Source organism: Oryctolagus cuniculus, chromosome 11 (genome assembly GCF_964237555.1).
Source record: "Oryctolagus cuniculus chromosome 11, mOryCun1.1, whole genome shotgun sequence".
NCBI lineage: Eukaryota > Metazoa > Chordata > Mammalia > Lagomorpha > Leporidae > Oryctolagus > Oryctolagus cuniculus.
Genome location: NC_091442.1, coordinates 84,476,569 through 84,495,975, shown reverse-complemented (window position 1 = coordinate 84,495,975; position 19,407 = coordinate 84,476,569). Strand labels below are relative to the sequence as shown.

Genomic DNA, 19,407 nt, shown 5'->3' with positions numbered 1-19,407 from the left:
CTGGACAAGGAGCAACCGGGACAGAATCCAGCGCCCCAACTGGGACTAGAACCAGGGGTGCCAGCGCCTCAGGTGGAGGATTAGCCTGGTGAGCCACGGTGCCAGCTGAGCCTCAGGTTTCTAATGTACAGAAGCAATATATATTACTAGGCCAAAGGATGGTGTATGGATCAACTTAAATGGCCCATGTGCATATCTGACACAGAAATGCTTAACAGGAATTCTCTCTTCACCTTTTAAGTTTTAACAAAACATATATGAAATCAGTTTTTCTAAATTTAAAATGAAAGCCAATTTTTCTTTATGAATGTGTGAACTTTAGTACATAGACTAAATTATTTACTTGAATTTTTATATTTTGATTTTTCTAAACAACTGTTCTAATGTACAGTTTGACTAAATTGCCATTATCTGATACTTCTCTAGGGATATCATTCCCTTTAAATGCTAATTTTCTTTAAAATTTAACAAAATAAAAACATGTAAGTTATAGGGAAAGAATTGCTTTTTAAATTAAATGAACATGGTATATACACACTGTATTATAATTTTATGTCTCGTAAACTTTGGAACTTCCTGAAATCTATTCTATCAAGTAGCAGCAGCAATTTGAAAGCATAACAGTATTTATGAAATTTTATTCTGTGTACTTGCCATTTAAAGAAAGGTTTAAGGAAGAGCAGAAACAAATTTTGAGGATTTTTTTTCCTGTTAATGTAGTAAACTTCACACTCCTTTATTTAATTACACTTAATTTTTATAGAAAACTGAGTGAGGCGTTATCTCCGTTCCATGGATTGGGAGACTGAGCTCAGTGAAAACCAGTGAGCTCACTGCACACCCAGTTCTTCTTATGTTCTAAGCATATGTTAACATTTTGAGTTCCTAGAAAGATCAGTGGTCAAGCTGTTCTCATGAAATTTATTAGAAATAATGTTTAAATAGTTACCTCAGCCACATCATTGAATCTACAAACATTTATCAAGCACCTGAAATGTGTTTGATGACAGGGATAAAATTTTTATAATTATTTAAAATTAAGGTGTTAAGCTTGTTCAAGGAATATGAGAATATGGACATTTTTCAAGATACCGTTTTCTTCATCTATCTGTACCCAATCCTAAAATGTATTACCCTATCTTAGTTAAGGAGATTTAGCTGCATGAAAATATATGGAGTTAGATTTGCACAGGGGTGGTCTATTCGAAACATGCTTCTCCTTCGACCTGAGTTCCAAAATAGCTTCAGATTGGTATTCGAGACATATTTCTACTTTTAGCTTTTTGGGGGGCATCAGTTAGATGACCCCACCAATTGTAAGACAAAGTATGATCCCAACATGTATACAAAAATGGTAACAACCAGAACTTTTACATGTGTTATTATCTTCCACAGTAGGCCCATACAGTCATTTTCAAAATTTGAAAATTTCAAAATATTTGAATGCATTTCATGTGTGCTATGCAATCAGAAGGAAAAACATTACTGTCAAAAATTGATAATATGACTGTTTACTTAATTATGGAAAACATTATTTTTCAAGTTTGCCTGTAATGACAATCATAGTTATAGTTAAGGAGATTAATAGTTTTAATAAATTACAGGTGACTTACACAAGAGAAAAATATTTTTTAAAATCATCATTTGAGGGCTCCAGTAACACAAGGATGGGGGCATGTCAAAGGTATAGCAGAATAAAGTTGAATTGAAGGAATTCCTGCAGCCAGAGGTGGAGCAAATAGGACAAAAACATACCTTAATATTAATCTATTATCCAGAGTATAACATAAATATATGTAAGTCTATACTTGCATGAATAAGTGATTGAGAAAAAAATGGAGAAAATACTTATTTGTTTAATTACTTGAAAGCCAGAAAAGCAGGGAGTGATAGATACTTCCTTTCATTGGTTCACTCCCCAAACACTTGAAACAGCTTAGGCTGAACTAAACTCAAGCCAGGATTAATCTGTATCTCCCACGTGGATAATAGGGACCAAATGCATTAGCAGGAAGCTAAAATCAGGATCTGAAATGGAACATGAACCTGGACACTGCAATATGGGATGTGGGTATCCCATGTGGCATCTTAATCATTATGCCAAATATCTGCCGTGAGATAAATTTTATTTACAGAAGAATTTTATTATAAATATAGATCTCTTTATCCTCTAGGAGGCAGAGCTTAATTTTATCCATCCTTACTACCCTGTTGTGGGTATACTAGATTTAGTGACTCTATTCAAAAAATACAGTATGGAAAGGGAAAGAGTAATAACTGTATGGTAGAAACACCTTGTAAAACTTACCTTATCCAAGTAATGAAAGTTAACATCACTGGTGATATTATGTGGATGTGTGTTTCAATGATATTATGTGATGAGGAGGACAGTTTACCTATGTGGTATTCTTCCCCAAGGCTCAGCCCTGAACTAATCTTAGGAAAATATAAGACATGCATGAACTGATTCCGGCCAAAGATCAAGGGATATCCTATGGGATGCTTGGCCGGTGTTCAGCAAGACTGGCAAGGTCATGAAAATCTGAGAAACTGCCACAGGCTAGAGGAAACTGGAGAGACAGGACAGCTAAGTAAATGTGGTGCATGGGTTAGGAACTGGGGCAGGAAGAGAATATTAATGGAAAAGCCAGCAAAGTTCAAGCACAGTTTAGAGTTCAGATGAATAATGTACCAATATTCGCTCCTTAGTTTTGACAAATATACTGTAGGAATATGACCTGCCAATATTGGGGAAATTGAATGAGAAATCTATGAGGACACTTTCTACTATTTTTTGCAACTTTTCTGTAAATCTAAAATTACTTCAAAAATAATATTTATTTTAAATAAGTCTTCTTTTTTAGCTATTTGCTAGTTAATAAAGTACCAACACATTTAATTTATGAGAATATAGGTATTCCGTCTAAGTAACTGAGAGTAACCTTTCTCCTGTCTCCCCACTGGTATTATAAATTTGAAGTATAATTACAGAATCAAAAGTATAAATGAATAATAATTTAAGTTATAAGAGTTCATTGCTAGCCGTTTATAGCCTCCAGGTTTAAAGCAGGTGCTTCCTGGATCTTGATTATGAATAATGTTGTCCTCTTAGATACATTCACAGAGACACCACTTTAGGCTCATTCTCCTTTCTGTTCTTCTGAAGCCTCCACCTTTGAACCATGTGTAAATGGAACATTTATTTTTACCTCTGAAAGTTGTCAAGTCATCTGAATATGATTTTTCTACACACTGAATGTTAAAGTAATAGAAAAATGAGCATATTTTCAGTTCAATCTAAATGTTTAAAATCAGTATTTTTAGATCTTGAGTCAAAAATCTTCATGCATATAAAAGATACATTGTGAATTCTTTGAATGTATATGAAATAAGATTATTTAAAATAAATATATGGTATTTTTTAAGGCATTGGTTGTCAAATTTAATTTTTGAGGATGGAGAAAAATGAGAGTGAGATGGAGGAAATGAGAGAATAATTATTACATTCATGTTCATCATGTTCTGTATTAGTTCAAAAAAGTGGAAAATATTTGATACACGTGATTTGTCAGATCCCTGTCATTGTAGTCTTACTCAATTGCGTGCCTTGCCCCTCAGTGTTCTAGCCAGCTGTAAATGTGCTCTGATTTGTACATCATAAAATAACTTTTTATTTTTACAAAAAGCGCTATTTAGAAAAATCAGCGTGTTACTGAAAAGCCCGAGTGTCAAAAGAGATTGAGAAGGGCGCAGAAATGAGAGTGGTAAAGCAGTTTGTTAGGAAGTACAGCTTTAAGCAGAATCGCGAAGCATGCTTCAGGTTAGTCAGAAGGGGTCCCCTGAATTACACTGTGCGTGCCTGCCTGAAATGAAACTGTATGTTATTGGTTCACCAAGATATTTAGCATAATCACTCTGCTAGACTGTGGTGGAGGGAGGTGATTATCACTGAGAACAGATGGGCAGGTCCACAGCATTGCCAGATTCTGCACAAGCTCCATTTATCGTTGGTTCTTGCTTTTTTCCCTCTTGTGTTTTAAAAATTTTTTTAGCCCTGTGTGTTCTGAAGATCTAGCTGCACGAAAGGTCGGTGGCTGATGACCTTTCAGCCTACATTTCAAATGTAGAAGAAAGATTCAAAATGCTATCACTGTGTATCTAAGGAGGATGGGGCAGATTTCCTTTCGCCCTGCGGTCTCCCTCAATGCATGCACGGATTTATCTGTACGCTAAGCTCTCTGCTCTGCACATCCAGCTCCTTGTGGATTATATTGTCTCTGTGATCAGAAATGATTTTCTCGGATATGAGCACCGTTTCTGGCTCCCCTAAAGTGCATCCTCCTAATGGGACCCGGTTTTATACTTTTCAAGTAAGTGCGCTTTAAATGACTTCAGTACCTAACAAGTTAATATGTAGTCAAACTTCTAATATAGGTTGATACGAAGAAAGGAAAACAGAAGAGTGTGAAAGTGTTGAGGAGGGCGTATGGGATAGATCATGTGCATGCCAGTTTAGTCTGTTTTGAGTTATGAAAATAGGATAGCAGTCGAATTCTCTGGGAATTCAAGTAAAATAATAGCAAACACTTAGTTTTCACAGGGATCTTTAAATCGCTGCAGTGACATTCTTGAGAGCTTATGAAATGTGTGTGCCTCCTGATTCTGTTGTTTATGGCTATAATGTGCTGCACATTGTGGAATTACTTCCCTCATACATCCCTTAAAGAGTAGAATTAAAAGAAGTTATAGTACTTTGAAAACGAAGTCCTCTGGGCTTGAAAAATGCTCTGTATTTCAGGTACCTAGCTTAACCTATTTTATTTCATTTTGTGTGTAATATACAAACAGTCACGACTACAGGAAGCTGAAGTGCCGTATTTAGTAGGCTTTTCTGTTGGAGGGGAAGTAGAAACTCATTAAGATGTACGATTTTCTGTGTTACCAAAAAGTCAAAATGATGTATATTATAAATATAAATGAGAGTTACAAAGCTGTTATCTACAAAATGTATTTCAATTGCCTGTGAATAAATCAGCCATCAATCCAGAAAATGATTAAGTCAAAAGTAAATCAAGTTCTACCTCATTTTTATCTTCCAGTTGCATCTTTCAGCACTAAGGTTTACTTTGTGATTCAGTCATATTATCATTACATGAAAAAAGAAAATGAACTTCTCTCTCTGTATATTTAATGTTATGGAAATATAAATAGCCTGTCATTTCATTACTTTGGCTGTAGAGTTATAGTGTTTGGGCAAAAAATAAATCCTGAAATCTGGAGAATTAATATAGTAAAGTTAGACATAAATTTAAGGGGCTTCAAAATAAATGCACATCTGATTTACAGAAGTCTCTTGCCGTTGTACCTGTAAGCAGTCCATATAATTACTCTCTCTGCTCTTTTTCTACTTCTATTTTTAATCCTGTCGCTTGTCCTGTTTTACACTGATGTCTACTGATAGTGCAAGTCTGTGTTGTTGCAGAATATATTCTCTTCCCAGTGGTGATCTGCTTAGTGTGGCAGTGATTCAAAATGCAAGTGCCCCGGGGCTCTTCCACAGAGTTATTACTTTTTTTTTTCCCCTTCTGTGTACACCGAGATATAAACACCTTCTACAATATCCTGGAGCTGGCTCTTTGGAGCAGCTTTTGACATTAGGTATTCTACTTCTGTCTCTTAAAGTTTAAGGGTCAGTCCATTCCATATGCTCAGTCATGACACAGGCTTTTGACAATTCCCTCAGTAAAGATCTTGCCGACACCTCTCTTGGCAGGTGATTTCCTTTGAAAACACACTGGGAAAAAAAATGTAACTACTCCTTTTCTTTCCCTTTTCTTTTTGGTGCAACAATATTCATGTAATATCCCTATGAGTTCACATAAAATATATTGGCAAGTATTAGCTCCATTCTCTTAAATTTTTCATCTCATAATGTGATATTTGATCCTGAGGTTTAGGATAAAGATAATATGTGAAGTTTGGGAGTTTATCTTTTTTAACTGTTTTTTTAATTAATTATTTTTTTTTAGTTTTGGTCAAAAACGAAAGAAATACAGGTGGTTTTTACAACATGAATGTAAATATTTTTGTAGTTGACTCATTGCTTTTATTTTCAAAAGAAAGAAACACATTTTTCTTTTCAAATACACTAAGTCAATTTTAAGGTAGTATGTTTTCTTTGGTTGAAATATTTTTAAAAGAAATAGCATTCCATAAAAGTTAATAGGTCATATGTCAAAAAATATAATTTGTGGGAATGATTAGTTAGATTTTCCAAGATGGTTCTCATTATAGAATGGTGCAAATTTACTTCTGAAATGATTCTGTATCACGGAGTTCAGATTTTAATGCTTACTTTCTTAAAATTATTCTAGCACAGCAGTTAACATATGCAAAAATATTTAAGACAGCTTAACATGAATAATACTGAGTTTCAGTTCCATATTCTCATTAAACATCCAAACTGTCCAGTTATTTTGTCTGGAATTGTATGTTATCAAGTTTTATGAGTAAGATTTAGAATGCATTTGGCCTAAGTAATTCCAAGGTGAAAAGAGAAAAATAAGGAACTGAGGATATTCTGAGTACAAGATTTTCTTTTTCATTTCATCTTAATTTTGCCATATATATTCATGCTTCTGCACACATATGCATATCCTTTTTGTATAAAGTATCAAACACAATTTGAATAAATTACTTATGTGTGAATTCTCAATTCTTTATCACTATGAATACACTAGCATTTGCATTTTACTGTGGAGAGGCGCCTGGACTGTGGATGATGGCAACACTCAACTTGTATTTTATGTCTAATGTATTACTTATCACCAAAAGTCAAGTTTTAGAGTTTAGTCGACTAAAAATTAAAATGACTTTTGATTAACTAAATCAATCAACTGATAGTGGAGAGAATAATAATTATTGTAACATTTATATACATTGCAACTACCAATGTTATGGACTCAAATAAGTACCAGTGGAAAACCTATGTGCATTCAAAATTAACTACAAATGTATTTTTATATGTAAATGAATATACCATATTTTATACAAATTAACATTATGTGAATTCTCCTTTATTTTATGTCCATAAAAATGTCTGGACATAATTTCACATAGTTTCTTTTATAACTCCATTTTTACAAAAAAGTAAAATTCCATTTGCTCTAATAAGCCTTTGGACTGTTAATTATGACTCAATATGTTGGTCTTCCCAGAGGCGCTGGTGACCTTCCTGGCTCCCTTAATTTCCTAGACATCCCATACCTGCACCCATGGCTTTCAAACTGTGTCAGTGCAGCAATAAGCTTTCATGGAAGTTTGACACCAGTTGCTAGAGACAGTAGGGAGAAGCAATGCTCTTTTGAGGCCCATATCTCACATTCCACATTCATCAGTTTTATTCATTGCAACTCTGTAAACTTTGACAAATAACAAACAACATGCTATTAAGAAAAGGAAAACCAAGTCTGCAAACCTCTTCCTCAAACCAAATGAATTAACTTGTGATAGAAGTAATTTTGTCTGAATTGTTTCTTTAGGACACATGTCTGCCATTTGCTCCTGGTATTAGGAACATTATCTGTGAAGACTCTGTATAAAAGTAGCTAACCCTGCTGTTCCCTAACACCTGCTGAACATGAGAGAAGATACATTACCACAGTGTGGAAACAGTAATCTCCCATGTTCATGTTTCAAGTGCTTCATGTGGTCTTCTCCTTAAAGGATGGGTATCATCTCCCTAGCTTGGTATTAAAAGACCCTTGTGATTTTCAGCACATACAACAAACTTCTCAACGTGTTTCCCCAGAGTGTCGTTTCCATGCTTCTGTGGGATTGTCTTTATCTCTTCACTGGACCTGCCCTTTGGAAACTTCCTTAAAGACTTTTCTCGAAAGCTACCTCTTCTATGAGGCCTTCGTTCATTCCTGTTGCTGTATTAAGTGCCTTTCCTTTGATCCCCTCTGCCTGTATAGCTCTAAAGAAGTAATTATTATGCTTTGTTATAATCACCAAGAACATTATCTTATCATATCCCTGTCACAGGGATACTGCCAATATCTCTCTTTAATAAGTGGGAGTGTATATCTTAAAAATAAATGATTAAAATATGAAAAATGAATACAAAGGCACCAAAATATTTTTCTTTTAGCTATATAGGCAGTTAGTAAAGCACATGTGTGTATCAACAGAGATAATATCTAAAGATATGTACAGGTAAGTTTGTTGAATACCAAGCTTTTGAAAACCAAATAAAGTTGAATTCTTCAAAATTTATAACAGGCACATGAGTGATCAAATTAAGTTTAGATGTTATTATATTTAAATATATATGAACCAAAACCTTTATGATATTTTTTCTTTATACTTGTTTGTGATTCTTTATCAATTGGGGTTCTTGTTATATCAAGCGAAGTTTAAAGTTTTATTAATAGGTATTTTCTTTTTTAATTATTTTCTTTTTTTATTTTTGACAGGCAGAGTGGATAGTGAGTGAGAGAGAGAGACAGAAAGAAAGGTCTTCCTTTTTGCCGTTGGTTCACCCTCCAATGGCCAGCGTGCTGCAGCCGGCGCACCGCGCTGATCTGAAGCCAGGAGCCAGGTACTTATCCTGGTCTCCCATGAGGTGCAGGGCCCAAGGACTTGGGCCATCCTCCACTGCACTCCCAGGCCATAAGGAGAGCTGGCCTGGAAGAGGGGCAACCTGGACAGAATCCAGCGCCCTGACTGGGACTAGAACCCGTTGTGCCGGCACCACAAGGCGGAGGATTAGCCTATTGAGCCACGGCACTGGCCGATTCATAGGTATTTTCATACTTGTCCTACGTGATTCACAGTTGAAATACATAAAAGACGAATAGGTAAGCTGGGACTCTCAATTGTGTAAAGAAATTTCACACCAAATATGTTATTTGTATTTAAAATGAAGCAAAACATCTTTTTTTTTTTCAAATGAGGTCAAAGTAATACTCTCTTCTCAGGAAAGAACCATATTTTCTGTAGTCTATCATTTTGATGCTACCTAGGAGTCCTACATTGTATTTCTATTATTTGGAGGAAATGATGACTTCTTACTGTGGATCATTTTAAATGCACCTGGAAATACCCATTAAATTGGTTGACACTTGTCAGGAATGAAAGATAAAGTAGCCCTATCCTTACAGAGATGATAAAAAGACTTCTTGGCTCCAGGCTTATGTAGTAGGTCAAGAAAAATCCCAGATAAATGAGAGACTCAAGGTTTGTCTCTATCACCCAGTTGCATTCATGATCATGAATGGTGTTCCAGTCACATAGGACAGCAAGTCCGAAGCTACTCACCAGTGTGTGTCACAGGCAGTGTGTCGTGTAGCTAGAATATAACCTGGAGATAGGAAATAGCTAAGAGTAAAGTATACACTCTCCAAATATCAGCATAGATTTGCTCATCCTTCTGAGGATCTGGACTTCACTTTCAAGGATGTTCAGTGAGGACTGATAGGCTTGGATCTACTATTAATTGGAATCCTGGATGGTGCTTTGGTGAGGAATTGAACTGGAACAGAGTGAACAATTCAATTTTTATTAATAAAATTTTTATAAATAAAAATCAAGAAGGGTTGTCAGGTTTTTCACATTTTATAGATGAAAAAAGAAGACTGATATTAACAAAAATATTCAAATCATTAACAACGGAGAAACAGAATAATATAATGTTTTTCTGAATCAAAGGTTGTAGGACACAGAATTCTGTGCACTTTCTCCTGTACATTACTCTACTGCCTAAAGTTGAGATGGTTAAATACAGCAGCAGTAGTATTTCAATATACCTAATTTCTAATCCTGTTGATAAAGAGTGGCAGAAATTTATAAAAGCTTGGCTCCATGTCATCAAAACACTGTTCTATAGCATATTTAATGTTTAAATCTCAGGCATTCATTTATTTTCATCTTCTCATTTATTGATGCACACACATCCTGCCAGTTAGAAATATATTTTAATCATAATCACATTGCCAATAAACCTGTATCCCAGTTTTACACTTAAAATTGTAAAAGGAAACTGAGGACAAGGTATCTATCCAAAGAGTGCATCTTTGTTCATTTAAGAAGAAGGTGTATTTATCAGCAAGACCTACCATGGAAATAGTGAGTACCCTTAGAGCTGCATAGAGGAAACTCTAAGTCTTCCATTTGCAGACTTTCTGCTTGCTGGAGTCCTTGTAAGCTATAGGTTTCACGAGGACAGGCACCGTGTTCTTTTCTTTTTTTCAACTAGCATCAAAGCAGATTATCTGGCACACAGCCATAAACACACAAAAAGAGTTGTAAGATATTCCAGGCTGGGGTCCACAAATATATTGCTTTTATAGAGAGCTGAAGTAGCTCTATGTTTCAGATAATGCCAGGGAAGAAGGGAAATTGAGAATAAGAAATCACTTATTAGTATTATTATTATTATTCACCAGGGACACAAAAAATGAAGACGTAAAATTATCTCTGAAGTTTTCTGGTGAAGGAAGGGGAGATGACTATGGAGGAGGGACAGGTTTGGAAAACACTATTCCGACTTTAGTTTTAGACAAACTGAATAGTTGGAGACCCAGTTCTGGCTCTCAGGATCCTGTGAGATGTATATGAATAGTACATGTAAATATAAATTTCCCTCTCGGCTAATAGTGAGAGGAAAGCTATGGAAGTAGATGAAATGACCCTGGAGGTGAGTTTAGGAATGAAACTCTTGGATACACTGCTTTACGCAGAATTATCGTCATTTTCAGTGTATGTGGTTGGCTTATTTTGCATAGATACTTTGGAAGCTATTTTTCTTATCACCCGTCTGTGAATATCACCCCTGGACCTAACTGATGCTCCTGCCACTTGAATGTGCTAGATATCTCATTTAAATGATTTTGGAAACTTAGATTTCTACTTCCTGCTGGAATGTCATCCCTGAATTTAAATTCAAGTTCAATTCTCCTTATACTTCCATTGCATGATTAATGTATATCTATTGCACTGTTTATTATATGAGGGCACTTCAAAAATTTGTGGAAAATGTAGAATTAGGAAAATAGTTGTTTTGATACAAAATGTTTTGATATTCATGAATAATTTTTTCTTTTCTTTTTTTTTTAACTTTTATTTAATGAATATAAATTTCCAAAGTACAGCTTATGGATTACAATGGCTTCCCCCCCAATAACTTCCCTCCCACCCACAACCCTCCCCTTTCCCACTCCCTCTCTCCTTCCATTCACATCAAGATTCATTTTCGATTCTCTTTATATACAGAAGATCAGTTTAGCATACATTAAGTAAAGATTTCAACAGTTTGCTCCCACACAGAAACATAAAGTGAAAAATACTGTTTGAGTACTAGTTATAGCATTAAATCTCAATGTACAGCACACTAGGGACAAAGATCCTACATGAGGAGTAAGTGCACAGTGACTCCTGTTGTTGACTTAACAAATTGACACTCTTGTTTATGGCCTCAGTAATCACCCTAGGCTCTTGTCATGAGCTGCCAAGGCTATGGAAGCCCCCGGAGTTCACTGACTCTGATCGTATTTAGACAAGGCCATGGTCAAAGTGGAAGTTCTCTCCTCCCTTCAGAGAAAGGTACCTCCTTCTTTGATGACCCGTTCTTTCCACTGGGATCTCACTCGCAGAGATCTTTCATTTAGTTTTTTTTTTTTTTTTTTTTTTTTTTTTCCCCCAGAGTGTCTTGGCTTTCCATGCCTGAAATACTCTCATGGGCCTTTCAGCCAGATCCGCATGCCTTAAGGGCTGATGCTGAGGCCAGAGTGCTGTTTAGGACATTTGCCATTCTATGGGTCTGCTGTGTATCTCACTTTCCATGTTGGATCATTCTCTCCCTTTTTGATTCTATCAGCTAGTATTTGCAGACACTATTCTTGTTTATGTGCTCCCTTTGGTTCTTAGTCCTATCATTATGATCAATTGTGAATAGAAATTGATCACTGGGACTAGTGAGATGGCATTGGTACATGCCACCTTGATGGGATTGAATTGGAATCCCCTGGTATGTTTCTAACTCTACTGTTTGAGGTAAGTCAGCTTGAGCATGTCCCGAATTGCACATCTCTTCCCTCTCTTATTCCCACTCTTATATTTAACAGGGATCACTTTTCAGTTAAGTTTCAGCACTTGAGAAGAACTGTGTATTGATTACAGTATTCAACCAAAAGTATTAAGTAGAACAAACAAAAAAAATACTAAGAGGGATAACATATCAAGTTATTCATAATATGCATTTCCCATCACTTTTTGAAAACTCTTCATGCTACATTCAGTTTTACATTTCTCTCTCTGTGCCTCTTGATTGTGAACTTTCAGTTCACAACAAAATTTATTTTGCTTAATTATACATTTTTGTTTATTGGCATCTACCCTAATGCCTGTTAAATAGAAACTGTTGTACTTTTTGAATGAATGAATGAGATAATGTCTGAACTGGAGACTGCCCAGGTCAGTTTCTCTTTCATTAATTCATTAAATCATTAACAAACATTGATATGTAACCCTATTATGCCAGACTTAACAATGTTGAGCAAAACACCTGATCTCTGCACACAAATTTATCAGCATCAACTTGAGAAAAATGATCCAAAAGTCAAAATAGCATATTATTCTCTTCTCTGGAGTAGACAGACAAAACTGCTTTGACTTTTGTGGACTTATGAGTTTATTATTATAAACTAGGTGATTTCAATTGCATTATCCCATTTCCAAAGTCACTTTTAGTTATAGTTCACAGTTAACTTTACCACTTTTATACTATTGTTTTTTTCTCTTTTCAAAATTATTTTATAAATGATAAGGATTATTCTCAACAAAAATTTGTGTTATACTTAAGTGTAATGTGTGTAATATGGCAGAACATAGTTTTGAACTCTGTTTAACTCCAAAGGGCACTCAAAACTATGTTCTGCCATTTACTAAAGGATAAAGATGAACAACTGCAATAATATTCCTAGTAAAAACAAAGATACTGAGATGAGATCATAGTAAATGCTTAATAAAATATTTATAAAATTTTGCATATTTATTCCAATTAAGATGTCACCCAATCAAAATTAGATGATGTTCTTAATGATTAATGTACTACCTAAGTAATTGAAAAATTTCTTTTACAAATAATCTTTTGGATTATCTTAAATTTAGGAAAAAATGTAATAAATGAGCACAAGCACCACATTAAAATACTTCATGTGTAAGTTAAGAGAGCTTATTGAAATATATTGAATTAGCTTTTCCAGTTCTTAATTTTATATGAAATATTTTGTGCTGATAAAGATAAGCAAGCTTTCAAAGCACTGATATTGTGTCTTTATGAAAACTATTCAAGAAGATTTTCAAAAACACTTTTTCGTATTTGCAAATTGCATTGCATACTTTGTTTTAATGTTCACCCTTTTGTATCTTTTATTATCATATTGAGGTTTTACATACAAATGCAAATTAATAAACAGTGATATATGAACTTGACTAATTTTCAAATACGGTCCAAATATCAACAAATTTGAATACATTATATAAAAATTTAAAGAAGTCTGTATAGTTAAAGTCAATAACAGTCAATGCTATATCTCGCATTTTTTTAAAAAATCATGAAATGATTTTTCAATTTATATCTCAAGCATAAATTGACAAAGTTAAATAGAAAACTAGTCAAGGACACTAGGAAGCGATGTATGTAACCTAATTCTTGCATCTTACATATTCTCTATTTTAATTAGGTTGATGAAAAGAAGCAAGATTCAAACAAAACAGCAATCCTTATTGGCTGTTTTTTTTGAAAATATAATTAATGCAGCAGTGCTAGTTCTGGGCAGCAGTGTCATGGTACAGTTTCTTTTTCTCTGTTATTTCTGTTTGTTTTATTTGGCTCATCATTAATCTGTTCTTTCTAAGATGGTACATCTTTGAACTTACAATAACTTCCTCCCCTGAGTAGTTTAAGACAATTAAGGTTTATTCTTTTGAATGCAAAGTATAGTTGGCTGTTTTTTACTTTTTTATTCATGCAAATGGGACAAATTTCATGTATTTCATATATACAATTTTAATTATACTTGCCACCCTGCCCTCCCTCCCTCCCCTACTCCCACCCTCATTACTCTTGCTTTTCTTAAGGGAAGCCAGAGGTATTCTTTTATTACATATTTACTTATTTAAAAGGGGGAGGGGAGAGAGAAGGAGAGGAGGTAGAGAATTTTCCATCCACTGGTTCCCCAAATGGCCACTGAGGCTGGGCCATCCAAAAGCCAAGAGCCGGGTACTCCATTCAGGTCTCCCACATGGGTTACAGGAATCTAAGTACTTGAGCCATCATCTATTGCCTTCCCACATAGATTAGGAAGCTATATCAAAAGCAAATGAACTAGAACTCTGACCAGCTCTCTGATGAGGTATATGGGCATTACAAGTGGCATCAAAACCTGCTGGGCCACAAAATAGACCCTGCCACAGGTGTATTTTGATTCATTTTACAAAGAAAATGACAAAAAAGTGTTCTTTGAAATTCTAAAAGATATATTATTGTAAACCAGCTGTTATAAATTCACTATGTCTGAGGAATGATGCTTTACCAATCTTTAACTATATTATGTGTTTTAATGCCACTTTGTTCCATAAATATCTAATACATAAGGAATTGCATCCCAACAATAACAGAATGTAGTCCAGATATTTGCACACAAATTTTACTCATTCAACAGATGTTTATTAAAAACTTGCTTTATGTATGGTCAATTTTTTCAGGGGGCAATAGCTAAAATTCTTAGTAGGATAAAATAAATAGTTTAACAGAAAATAATGGAAAATGCAGTATAACTGTGCTTTAAGAATCAGCTAGTTCTAAACATGTCAACTGAGAAGGACTGGGGCCGGCGCTGTAGCACAGTGGGTTAATGCCCTGGCTTGAAGTGCTGGCATCCCATATGGGTGCCGGTTCTAGTCCCGACTGCTCCACTTCCAATCCAGCTCTCTGCTATGGCCTGGGAAAGCAGTAGAGGATGGCCCAAGTCCTTGGGCCCCTGCACCCGTGTGGGAGACCGGGAAGAAGCTCCTGGCTTCGGATCGGCACAGCTCCGGCCATTGTGGCCATCTGGGGAGTGAACCATCGGATGGAAGACCTCTCTCTCTTTCTGCCTCTCCTCTTTCTGTGTAACTTTGACTTTCAAATAAATAAATAAATCTAAAAAATAAAAAGCTGAGAAGGACTTTGAGGAAGAATACTACTTTTACAAAACAATAAATATTCACAATAATTCTCACATAAACACAATTTAAAAACATTTTTCAAATATAATGTATACTAGACATGTTTATTAACAGTCAAGCTGCCATGATCTGAAACTACCTTTGGTACTTTCCTTAGCTTTTTAGTGTCCCTCAGACAACATGCTATGGATTCAAGGTCTTGACTCCATTTCTTTAGTTATACTGTTCCCTGTGCTCATGTTGGGTCATGTGCAAGTGGACATGCTCACGCATTCAATGCAGTCTTTTGGTATTGTTGCTCATGAAGAAGAAACACTTCTTCAACTAAAGGTCTCTCTTGAACAAGCTGGTTCCTGGACTAAAAGGGTATTTTAAAAAGAATGGTGAATGATTCATTTTAATAAAAGTTAAACATCCTAAACATCCTATATTTACTCTTAGAAATAGTTACTCTGCTAGGTCACTTGTGTAATAAGAAAAAAAAATACGTGTCAATTTTATTGACAGAGAGTAGAGGAAAATGGAACAAGATCAAGAAGTACAAGTTTTAAAAAAGAAGAAACATTAGCCTTGGAAAGAAGAAAACTTCATCTTCTTAGGAAAACAGGAGAAAAAGATGCATAAAGAGATAAGAATTTTATAGAAAGGAAGAAAGGTGAGGTAGTTCACATCAAATGGGCTTACTCTATTCACCAAAGTGATTGGGATTACTATGGTAGTACATGTTTTAGAAGAGTGGGGATGGTTGAAAATAAGGTCTGTGGTTGAAATTACAGATCTCACACAGCAGTGAGCATTAAGCCAGGAAGAGCAGATTGTACAAGTCTTAATAAATAGATTTTGGTGATTATCTTCCTAACCAGAAATTGGAATGGAAATAAATATTGGCAGATGCCACTAAATATCAAGGGGGCAAGGAATTCAAGGTGCTAATGAGATTAATGTTAAACTGACTGAATGTTGGTTAGCCTTTAAGTAGTAAAGGAACCTTTTTTATTCAAATTATATTTCAATTTTCAAAAATGAAAAAAAGAGAAACTCATTGGAAAATTATTATTTCAATTGTGCGGTAATACCGTGTTATAGACAAAGCTTCCTAGAAAATATATTTTCTCTATTAAACAGTGTTTTCCAGAACATTCCATTGGCACATAGAAAATCCTCCAAAAATATATATATGGGATGAATATACATAGATATTCCTTATTAATACAGATTTGAATTTTTTAACCTTATAAAATATTATAACTGAAATAAAGTCAATATATTTGTGCAATTAGCTAATTCTAAATACAATTTTTGCCTATGTCTAACAACAATGATTAAATGACAGTATATTATATGTATGTAAGAAAATATGAGTGATTTATACATTGTAGATAAAACTGAAGGAGACAGTCATGGTTTATTACAAGCTAAACAAAAGCCAGGAGTGTTTATATATTTGTGGTCAAATACAATCACAGGTCTATAAAATTATAGTTGATTTTCACATTGTAGTAATTTAATTTCATTTGATTTAATATAGCCAGTAAATGTATCACATTTTCAAAAAACTATAGAGAAAAATTGAATATGGAACCCTGCCAACATAATTTATTTAAATAAAATAGAGCTTAAGAAAGGATAAAGAGATTCATGGAAGCTGAAATTCGTGGAAGCTGGGAAAAGAATGTGGAAGACCCAGTTAACGCCCTACTCAAAAGAAGGTGTTTTTTGGATTTTGTTTATTTCATGGATCTTGCAGCCTTCTATGTGCCAAGGTCTGTTCTAATTGCTGAATAAGTTTCAGTGAGCAGGTGAAAGTGGGACTTATGTTCTAATAGGATGAAAGACATAATAAAATGAATAGAATAATGTGTAATACATGTGAGGTGGTGACAAACTACAAAGCAGAAATACAGAGTAGTAGGAAGTGGGATGAGCGGTTTGAATCACACAGGCAGAGAAGAACTCGAGCAAGTAAAAGAAGAATCATGGTAGCTTCTACACTAGCATTAACTGTAGGGCAAACCTCGCTTTGCCATCACCAGACAGGCTAACACCACTCACAGCCCTGTAGCTGTCCCGCAAGATTTAAAATCAAGGAAGAGGAAGTCTGGTTGGCTCTCCCTTGGTCACCTTGGTCACCATGTGCTGTTCTGCTTACCCAAACCTAATCTCAACACTTTCTTTCCTGCTATAGTAGGATGTCCCACAGGGTGTGTTCAACTAAATTTTAGGCTTCTTGTAAGAAATAGCAAAGTAGCTATTGCATTTCTATTTCCTCACTGCCTCTAGGACTTCCTGTGCCATTCCCCTTTCCTACTTTTTCTTCCAGAATTTGATGCATTCCTGAGTGTCCAGTGTAATGTTTGTCTCAAATGGACAAAGCACAGTTCCAGTTTTAGATTCACCCCCATGCTGGTTGAGATTGTGTAAAATTTTATGGTTATCTCTATCATAATTATTGAAAATCTATTTTAGGTATGCACATCTGGTTTTTTTAATATTTATTTATATATTTGAAAGGCGGAGTGAGAGAGAGAGAGAGAGAGAGAGAGAGCAAGCTTCCATCTGCTTCAGTCTCCAAATGGCTGCCAGGTTGATCCAAAGCCATGAGCAAGAAGCTTCTTCTGGGCCTCCCACCTGGGTGCATGGGCCCAAGGACTTGGGCCACCTTCCACTGTTTTCCTCGGTACCTTAGCAGGGAGCTGGATCAGAAGTGGAGCAGCTGGGACTCAAACCAGCACCCAACTGAGCTGCCTGGCTGACAGAGGCTTTACCTGCTATGCCACAGTCCAGACTCAATCTATTTTCATATTATTCCATGAATTCTTTTTTTTTTAGGATTTATTTTATCTATTTGAAAGACAGAGTTACAGAGAGAGGTGGAGACAGAGAGGAGGTCTTCCATCCACTGGTTCACTCCCCAGATGGTCGCAACGGCTGGAGCTGTGCTGATCCAAACCAGGAGCCAGGAGCTTCTTCCAGGTCTCCCATGTGGGGGCATCTACTGCTTTCCCAGGCCATAGCAGAGAGCTGGATCAGAAGTGGAGCAGCCAGGACTCAAACCAGTGCCCATATGGGATGCTTGTGCCCCAGGCCAGGGCTTTAAACTGCTGCACCACAGTGCCGACCCCTATTCTGTGAATTTTTTAAAGCATAAAGTACACTTGTTAGGTAAATAAATATTGGCACTTAAAAATGTCTAAAGGATATATGTGATTATCATAAAGGTCAAAAAACATTTTTTACCAAGCTTTGTGTTGGAAATATAAGGATTATACTTGCCATTGTGTCTATAAATATGAATTATCCCACAGGATATAGTCAATTAAGCTTATTATTTTTTCTGTGTGTCTATGGCTGTCAGTGTCACTTTCTTTGCTTATTTGGTGAGAATTATAAATGAATGAATTGTTATTTTTAAGGATTTTCAAAATATTTTATTGTAATACGAACATAGATACAAACATAAGAATATAGTATTTCCTTTCCTCTTTCCCTACCTCCCCATTTATTTCAGACATAAAATGTTTAAATATCCATAAATTTGAAATAACTATATTCATTTATATTTAATATTCACTACATGAAACCAAGGTCCTGTAAACTCTTATAAAATTTAAAACTTCCACTTATATTGTCTTCAATATCTCACATTTATCCTAAAGTTATTAGTCTTGAATATCAAATCCTCAGTAATCTATGACATAATATAACTTTTGAAGTCAGACATATATGAATATTAATTTCTCTAAACTAATTTTTCTCATTTATAAGTGGGCAGAGGGAAGGTGTGGGTATTGTATTTCAATGGTTTAGCCACAGTTTGGGACACTTGCATCCCATATCAGAGTGCCAGATTGAGTCCTGGTTTCCTCACTTTTTTTTTTTTGCCTGGAAACCTTTTATCTAAGATATATAGTCTTACATTTCATATATACAAATTTAGGAACATAGTAATTCTTCCCATTCTACCTTCCCTCCCACCCTCACTCCCACCCTTCTTCCTCTTCCCTCTCCTTTTTCCATTCTCATTTTTTACTGTGATCTATTTTCAATTAACTTTATACATATAAGGTTAACCCTACACTAAGTAAAGAGTTCAACAAATGGTATGAAACAACAACAAAAAAAAACCCTGTTCCTCTACAGTCAAGACAAGGGCTGTTCAAAGTCATCACATCGCAA

At 35.3% G+C, this 19,407-nt stretch overlaps 1 protein-coding gene across 18 annotated transcripts in view; it reads left to right on the top strand.

Annotated features, from left to right (window-relative positions):
* The window catches only part of PPFIA2 (PTPRF interacting protein alpha 2), a 540,970-nt gene that overhangs the window by 175,731 nt on the left and 345,832 nt on the right, over nucleotides 1-19,407 (top strand). For 5 of the 18 annotated variants that reach the window (XM_051846499.2, XM_051846498.2, XM_051846501.2 and 2 more), the window contains exon 1: nucleotides 4,151-4,370. The exons of the other annotated variants lie outside the window; for them this stretch is intronic. In XM_051846499.2, coding sequence (XP_051702459.1) covers nucleotides 4,290-4,370 — 81 coding nt within the window. In that variant the 5' untranslated portion in view covers nucleotides 4,151-4,289. Of the gene's footprint in view, nucleotides 1-4,150; nucleotides 4,371-19,407 lie in introns of those variants that run through there. 18 annotated transcript variants of the gene reach the window in all.